We start from the raw sequence: 8,698 nt of genomic DNA on the forward strand, positions 1-8,698 counted from the left end.
CGAGCCTGCGCTGCCCCTCCCGCGCCGGCGCGCAGCGGGGCGCACGTGGGCACGGGCTGTGCCGCGCTATTTTTTTGGTGTGTGGTGGGGTGGCTTTCTGGAAACATGCACTAGGCAATCAAAATTAATAACGTGTTTAGACTGCGTCACTACCTCTCAAATCCAGTCTGATTGGATTTTGAATTCGCATTGGTTTCGTGGCTTCAGGGTCAGAATAATACAAGGGGCAAGCAACTAGCTCTCTGCGCCTCGAAACAGGATAAAGGTTTTTTTTCTAAACTGCCTCGTGGTCTCAAAAAACGATGTTGTGTGTCGTTATAGGAGACGGCAAAACAGAGCAGAAAGGCGGAGATAAAAAGAGAGGGGTTAAAAGACCTCGAGAAGATCACGGCCGAGGATATTTTGAGTACATTGAAGAAAACAAGTATAGCAGGTAGAGGGACCCTAACCTAGTTCTTGCTTGACCTCAGGTTCTTTATGCCTGGTGGGAAAAGCTATATCAGGAGACTGTTCTGTCTTTCAGAGCCAAGTCTCCTCAGCCACCTGTTGAAGAAGAAGACGAGCACTTCGATGACACAGTGGTTTGTCTCGATACTTGTAAGTGATTGGACATTCCCGCTCTTTCTCCCAGTTTTTAAATGCAGTGTTACTTTGGTTTTAAAGTTAGAAAACTCAATGTGTGTTGAACATAAGTGGAGAAAAACCCATTAGAGATTAGATTTAAAGAGGGAAGATAGCTGCTTATGAGATTACAGTAGTTTAATACTTAGCACACCTTCAGTTTGGTAATTTTTACAGGCTTTTTACTCGGTAACATTTTCATGATTTGGAAGAATTCTCAGTACTTAGAGATGTTAAATTAATGCCAGTTTGTTTACCTATCAGAAACTTGTAAAACTACCTGTAACCTGTCCTTAGACTAAGAAAGTTACAAACTTTTGTGGAATTAAGTGAGCTATTTGGGTGAGTTAAATATTTACGAATGATTTTTCCCATTAGCACACAAGTATATTCCCTATTCTAAGATTGTAATATTACCTTTTCAATAACTGCTCTTTTGTTCTCAATTCCAGTTCAGTAGCTGCTGCTTTAACATAAGTTGATTTCTTCCAAAGACCTGGGGCTATCACTGAGCCACTAGCTTTCTTCAGCAGCGAATGGTATCAATGGCAGCGCTGTAAATATGCTACTTTACCCAGTTGGGTTGCAATTGAGTATGAGGAAGTATTGCAAACCATGAAATGGGCTTTAGCTGTCAACTTGGCATTTTTTTATCCTTAAAAAAATGTTAGTTTAGTCTTTGAAATGTATGTTTCAGTGTGACTAGAAGAACAAAAATGAGAAGTGCTTGAAAAAAAAAGAGGTAAGGGAGGGGTTCACCTGATAGGTGGAAGTAGAATCTTGTTGGGTCCTTGTGCACAGAGCAGTGGTATTCAGTTATAAGAGGGTAAATGTAAAACTTTTTTTGAATCAAATACCTTTTAATTTGATAGTTGAGTCTTAGAAAATGGCAAAGCTGATTTGAAAGTTCATAGTTGCTAAGTGTAGAAGAGCTGGTAATTTAAAGGCTCTAGCAATGGTTCAAGAGGGGTTAACACTTATTTTTTTAAGCAATTAAGTCATAATAGGTTTAAACACATTAAGTTAAATGTCATTGACCAGGAATTTTAGGAACAAACCTTATTTTTTCAAGTTTCCTAATTAAAGATGTCTGTTAAGCTAGAACTCTTAGATGCATGTTAATGAGCTAGTGACCCAAAGGTAGCTAGTTAGGTTAAATACTTTGGATTTGTATAATCCAGGAAGTGCTTAATCACTAGTAATAACTGGCCAGGTTAGGTAGAAATGTTATGGGGTGAAGCTTCCTTAGTCACATGTTTTCAAAAAAGAATTAAGGTCTGGAACCCTGGTGTTAGGCTACAAAGTGAAGGGTCAACACTCTTTCTTAAAACATTTGGTCATGGCCTCCCTTCAGTTTTTAATGTGGCACTGGTAAATTCTACCTGGTTCTGGCATGCTTCACTTTGGTTTCCTGCTATCCTCTACTGCTTGCCTCTAAATCAAGGTAAAGAGCAGAGCAGGTATGTATGAATGTCACATTGTCTAAATTAGTTTACATACTTCAAACACAGCTTTGGCATTAATTAAACAGGCAGTTTACATAATTGACGAGTGACTTGGTGGGAGTGGGGCTTAAACTAAGAATTGGAGCAACAGCATGATACATAAAAACTGATCTATGAAGCACTAGAAAAGTACATGAAAAAATTAATGGCTAAATTTTGTCTACGTAGCTGAAATACTTAAATTGGATGTCAAAAGAATAATATGGCATTTGATATAATTCCAGATAATTGTGATCTACATTTTAAAATATCAAGAGATCGCCTCAGTGCTTCTTCCCTTACTATGGAGAGTTTTGCTTTTCTTTGGGCTGGAGGAAGGGCATCTTATGGTGTGTCAAAAGGCAAAGTCTGTTTTGAGATGAAGGTAAATGGAATTTTGTAATTTCTCAAACCTTTTTGAGTTCATTTGATGTACGGGTCAAAGGAACTTTAATTAGAATTTTTAAAAGAGGGTTTCTGTTTAACTTCTGCAATAAGAATAGTACAGAGCCAGCCCAATTTTTAATTTAGTGTACTCTATTAAAGGTTACATTAATATAACCTTTGTACATACATCAATTTTAGAGTTCTTGTAAATGATGAGAGGGGGAGGGGGTAGACCACTGCTTTGTATTTTAAGCCAGAGTTCAAAGGTTTGTTTTCTATTTAATCATGTAATTTGACTTTTAGGTTACAGAGAAGATCCCTGTAAGGCATTTATATACAAAAGATATTGACATACATGAAGTTCGGATTGGCTGGTCACTAACCACGAGTGGAATGTTGCTTGGTAAAATTTCCATTGGAGTACTGTGGAAGCATAAATGTTTAAGATCTGCTTGTAGTGTTGTAACTAGACCTAGAAGGCATTCTTAGTCTTGACCTGTTTTTTTGCCAAAATGATAGCATTTTATAGATGGGTAATATATTTATAGGGATAATTTTAGTTTTCCTATAGTTTTCTTAAGAAAAGAGGATTAAGATAGACTACTATGACATGTAAATTGGTAAGTTGTATCCTGCCTAACTGTCAATGAATTACTCATCTAGTATCAAGGTAGAGAAGAAGTTAGGTTAATATGTAATTATACCATACATTTTAAATAGTGAAATTATAGAAGTTAAATGGGTCTTTGGATTACTTAGACATCAGTTTTATGAAGTCTTATTTTCTTAGGTGAAGAAGAGTTTTCCTATGGATATTCTCTAAAGGGAATAAAAACATGCAACTGTGAGACAGAAGATTATGGAGAGAAGTTTGATGAAAATGATGTGATTACATGTTTTGCTGTAAGTTACAACTGAAATTCTCTACAAATGTATGTTACCAGCTATATTCATGAATTTTAAAAGCAGTTCTATTGCTGTGAATGATTAAATGCAGTAGTTCTGGGCTAAAGACTTAAGGGATAGGAAGATGGCTTAGTGAGGTGGTAAAGTTCCTGCCACCTCCCATGTACAGTCCTGATACAGCAGCAGGCATCTAAATCCAGCTTGAGGTCAGGGTGCTGGGCCAGGCACTCTAACTGAATCTGTGAGTTCCAAGTTCAGTAAGAGAGGAAGATACCACCCCCTGGCTAAGCATGTATACGTACACGGTAATTGAACTAGGAAAATAAAAGATGGCATTTGATAAATCATTAATGCATTTTGACAAAATAAGTGATCAATCTGAAAACTTAAATCATTCTCTAAGGCAATATTTCTAAATTGTGTTTTGTTTATAAACATTGCTTAGCAGTTAACCTAAACATGTTACCAATAGAATATGTGTACTTGTTTGGATCATAAAGTATTTTAGAACGTTTACAGGAAATAGATTGAAACTGGTATGTTTTTTTCCCCCTGCTGTGAACAGAACTTTGAAACTGATGAAGTAGAACTCTCCTATGCTAAGAATGGACAAGATCTTGGTGTTGCCTTCAAAATCAGCAAGGAAGTTCTTGCTGACCGGCCGCTGTTCCCCCATGTTCTCTGCCATAACTGTGCAGTTGAGTTTAATTTTGGTCAGAAGGAAAAGCCATACTTTCCAATACCAGAAGACTACACTTTCATCCAAAATGTCCCATTAGAGGATCGAGTTAGGGGACCAAAGGGACCAGAAGAGAAGAAAGATTGTGAAGTGAGTGGTTTTTTTTAAATGAAGAATTTGTAGATTGTTTAAAATGACAATGAGAAAAGCTAGATGATGTATGTAGCTTATTAGCATTGTTAATGGTTACTGCTGAATGAATAGTAAAAGTGTTTATTTTCTACTGTAGGTTGTAATGATGATTGGATTGCCAGGAGCTGGAAAAACTACCTGGGTAACTAAACATGCAGCTGAAAATCCTGGGAAATACAACATTCTTGGAACAAATACCATTATGGATAAAATGATGGTTAGTAAAATATAGAAGACCTACCTGGTCTGAGTAAAAGTATTATAGAGAAGGGACAGAGCTGTATATAGTGCAGCAAGTAAATTTAAAGCCAAGGTCATAAGACTACATATTTTTGTAGCTGTTAACTATTGAAATGTTTTTAAATTGCCTGCTCTCTAAACTACTAAGCTGTTAATCATAACAAAATTTATAAATTAAAAGGAATTTTTTAAAAAAATAGGTGGCAGGTTTTAAGAAACAAATGGCAGATACTGGAAAACTGAACACACTGTTGCAGAGAGCACCACAATGTCTTGGAAAGTTTATTGAGATTGCTGCCCGAAAGAAGCGAAATTTCATTCTGGATCAGGTAAGCTTTGTAGCTGAAAATGTTAGCTAATACCAGACAGGGTAGTGTTCAGCTGAGTCAGTCTTGGGTCAGATAGGCATATCTCTGAGGTGTAAGAGTTCCAGGCCAGCTGGGGTTGCAGGGAGACCCTGTCTCTTTAAGAAAACCTAAGGGGGATCAGTGTTAGTAATTCATAGTAGTGTAAAATTAATGTCTTGATATTTTTCTCTTTTAAGACCAATGTATCGGCTGCTGCCCAGAGGAGAAAAATGTGCCTGTTTGCAGGCTTCCAACGAAAAGCTGTTGTAGTATGCCCAAAAGATGAAGATTATAAACAGAGAACACAGAAGAAAGCTGAAGTAGAGGGAAAAGACCTACCAGAACATGCAGTCCTTAAAATGAAAGGCATGGAATATTTTATTGCTACTGTCTTTAAGTCATTTGTAGTTTGTGTCTCAAAAATGAGTGTCCTCAATTCTTTTTAAGAATTGTGTTAATCTCAAATAGGAATTTGATTATTCTATTAAAATGTCACAGTGTCTGTTAAAAGAATTACAGGTGTTTGTAAAAAGTTATGAATTTGTAGATATTTGTGGTAGACTTGTAAGTTTAATTTGATTTTATTTCCTGTAGGAAACTTTACCCTGCCAGAGGTGGCTGAATGCTTTGATGAAATAACCTATGTTGAACTTCAGAAGGAAGAAGCCCAAAAGCTCTTGGAACAATACAAGGAAGAAAGCAAAAAGGCACTTCCACCAGAAAAGAAACAAAACACTGGCTCAAAGAAGAGCAATAAAAACAAGAGTGGCAAGAACCAGTTCAATAGAGGTGGTGGCCATAGAGGACGTGGAGGATTCAATATGCGTGGTGGAAATTTCAGAGGAGGAGGCAAGTTAAATTTTGAGTGTATTTAATTCAAGGTTGAAATGAGAATCTTTCAGTTTGCAGGCTATATAGCTAAAATAATTGATCTTATGCTGCCATATTAACTAGTATAAACTTTTGTGATATTTGTGCCTAAACATTGCTTTTGTCTTTAGTGTCATTCACTAATGATAAACTAGACTGGGTTGGAAGAACTTAACACTTGGTATGTGACTAAACATTTCTTGTTTCATTTAGCTCCTGGGAATCGTGGTGGTTATAATAGGAGAGGCAATATGCCACAGAGAGGTGGTGGTGGTGGTGGAAGTGGTGGAATCGGCTATCCATACCCACGTGGTCCTGTTTTTCCCGGCCGAGGTGGCTATTCAAACAGAGGGAATTATAACAGAGGTGGAATGCCCAACAGAGGGAACTATAACCAGGTAATGTCTTTGCAATTCCTGGAGGCACTGATGACTGTAATGTGGCCTAGACAATTATAAACTTTAGTTGTGGGAATCTTATTGAGGGACATGGATGTTGATACTAATAATGGCAAAATTCGTTTAACTTTGCTTTTCAGGTTCACTAGTGATTACAGGATACAGGGGTTTCTACATTACCCTAAGATTGTTTAACTAGACATTTAGGGGTGGACTATGGCTAAGAGACTTTGTTTTCCTATGCCAGGTTAACTAGTCATGGTGTCAGTGAAAATAGCTTGCCCATTAGTGTCTAGTGACTACCTGTTCCTGCATGTATCACCCACCCTCCCCTTGCAAACTGGCTCAGCTGTTGAGTTCAGAGCTCTAAACGGTATCCCCCCCCCCCCCCCATTTTATAGAACTTCAGAGGACGAGGAAACAATCGTGGCTATAAAAATCAATCTCAGGGCTACAACCAGTGGCAGCAGGGTGTAAGTAATTTCTTAAGTGATTTATATACATTAATTGTATTTTCTGTTTATAAGAATCATTGCTGAAAAAATTCTTACTATCCAGGGATGTAAAGTGTTTTTATACATAATAATAGGGTAAATTGTCTATTGTGTTGTAGTTGTAGCCATAAATAGACTAGAGTTTGTTGTAACATTTTTTGATAAAGTAATATCTAATAATACATCTTTTTAATAATAGCTTTAATTACATAAACTAACCCAAGTCTTGTGTTTCCTTTTGTAATGTGTATTTGATAAATAATGGTATTAAAAATAAGTCTTGGTGTAGAAATGAAGTGTGACAAGTTTAAGTTTGTTTCCAGCAATTACTCTGAATTAGATCATTGTCATTTCCTAAAAGCAATTTGAGTGGCTTTTGATGTTTTTTCTTTAAAAACAAAATTTTCTCTTACAGCAATTCTGGGGTCAGAAGCCATGGAGTCAGCATTATCACCAAGGATATTATTGAATACCCAAATAAAACGAACTGATACATATTTCTCCAAAACCTTCACAAGAAGTCGACTGTTTTCTTTAGTAGGCTAACTTTTTAAACATTCCACAAGAGGAAGTGCCTGCGGGTTCCTTTTTTAGAAGCTTTGTGGGTTGATTTATTTTTCTTTTCTTTTTTGTACATTTTTAATTGCAGTTTTAAAGTGAATCGTAAGAGAACCTCAGCATTGTGCACGATAAGAGAATGTGTCAGTATTTCAGGGTTCTACATTTTATCTGTAAAATGTGACTTTTTTTTTTTATCACAACAAAAAGTAAAATGTTGCTTTGTACCTGGTGTCTTTTATTAAGAATTTACTCCCCCATTTCTCACAGAGAATAACAGTCGGGAGTCATTGTCACAATAAATAGAAATGTTAGCAACCAGATTCATGGAAGGACTAAGTGGTCCTCATGAATTGCATAAGATTCTGTACTGCTCATAATACACTCCATCCTCTCTGTAGATTGCTGGGTAATAGTGGAGGGGGTAATTTCTGACAAACTGGGAAGGCCTATTTTTCTGTTTAATAATGTAATTGCATAATTGGGAATGGAAGATAAAACTTGGAACCAAGATTGAGATGATGGAGTGTATGTAGAAGGGCTGTTAAAAATGTAATACTTGGTTGCATTATTTGTGGAGGCTCAAACTTGTGAAGGTTAAATACCATAATTTTTCCATTTGTTCTGCATTTTGATTCTGAAAAGAAAGCTGGCTTTGCCCATTTCTTATTAAAAAAACTTGTTGTAAATCCAGTTGTCTAATGGGATCTATATGAAGTTAGCTATGTCTGTATGCCCTTCTCCCACAAAATACTGTATAACTAGTGTGCTTGTAGTAGTTAACTCCACCATCTTTGTAAGCTAATGAAATTGTGAGTCACCCATTTATATCTTAATTTTTAATCATGTCAGTTCTTGAATGGGTATCTCCTTAGCCTGCTGATTTCTTTTTCTTTCTAAAGAAAGTGGGTGGAGAAATTAATTTAGACGTTTGTTTGCAATAAAAAGAATTCATTTTACTCTTGTTTTGGGATTCTCGCCATCAAGGTTCAAAATCCCTTTATAGAGCTCTCAAGAGGAGAGATTTTTTAAGTGTGTGCTTTCTGGACAGCTTTTACTCTGTACTTGGACATTTAGGTTTTAAAAACTTAAATGTATACGGACAATTGACTTAATATGAAGTAAGTTGAAATCTTCCCTTCCCCTCCCCCCAAGACTGCTTTTAACATTTATGAGGGGAAAAGGTACTGGCTGGGAGAAGTTAATGTTCAGTTTATCATGTTTACAAAATGCTAATGGCTGTCCTCACCTGATAATTTAATGTACATATATTTGATATGTGAAACTTGGGAACAGATGCTTTTAGAAGCCATCATGCAAGCCAGTCGTTGATTTCACTACTACACAACACTGCTAACTTAACTGTAGCTATGTGATAACATTAGATCCCCTAATTGTAATTTATTGGGTTTGCACAGAACACTTAAAACTTATAAAAAATCCTCACTGTGATGTGAGGAGTCAGGAGTCAAACTGTAGAACTAAAATAAGACTTGAGTTTTTTTAGCTTGCTTCTGGTAAG

At 36.5% G+C, this 8,698-nt stretch overlaps 1 protein-coding gene across 1 annotated transcript in view; it reads left to right on the forward strand.

The window, feature by feature from the left end:
- Positions 1 to 8,135, forward strand: part of Hnrnpu (heterogeneous nuclear ribonucleoprotein U) — a 9,421-nt gene extending 1,286 nt beyond the window's left edge. The window contains exons 2-14 of the mRNA XM_008849154.2: positions 322 to 433; positions 524 to 597; positions 2,351 to 2,490; positions 2,796 to 2,895; positions 3,283 to 3,395; positions 3,964 to 4,227; positions 4,367 to 4,486; positions 4,710 to 4,838; positions 5,054 to 5,222; positions 5,451 to 5,705; positions 5,940 to 6,124; positions 6,526 to 6,597; positions 7,034 to 8,135. Of these exons, the coding sequence (XP_008847376.1) occupies positions 322 to 433; positions 524 to 597; positions 2,351 to 2,490; positions 2,796 to 2,895; positions 3,283 to 3,395; positions 3,964 to 4,227; positions 4,367 to 4,486; positions 4,710 to 4,838; positions 5,054 to 5,222; positions 5,451 to 5,705; positions 5,940 to 6,124; positions 6,526 to 6,597; positions 7,034 to 7,087 (1,787 nt within the window). The 3' untranslated portion in view covers positions 7,088 to 8,135. The remainder of the gene's footprint in view (positions 1 to 321; positions 434 to 523; positions 598 to 2,350; positions 2,491 to 2,795; positions 2,896 to 3,282; positions 3,396 to 3,963; positions 4,228 to 4,366; positions 4,487 to 4,709; positions 4,839 to 5,053; positions 5,223 to 5,450; positions 5,706 to 5,939; positions 6,125 to 6,525; positions 6,598 to 7,033) is intronic.
- Positions 8,136 to 8,698: the final 563 nt, after the last annotated feature.

This window comes from Nannospalax galili, unplaced genomic scaffold, assembly GCF_000622305.1.
Source record: "Nannospalax galili isolate Female #2095 unplaced genomic scaffold, S.galili_v1.0 scaffold543, whole genome shotgun sequence".
NCBI classification, from domain to species: domain Eukaryota; kingdom Metazoa; phylum Chordata; class Mammalia; order Rodentia; family Spalacidae; genus Nannospalax; species Nannospalax galili.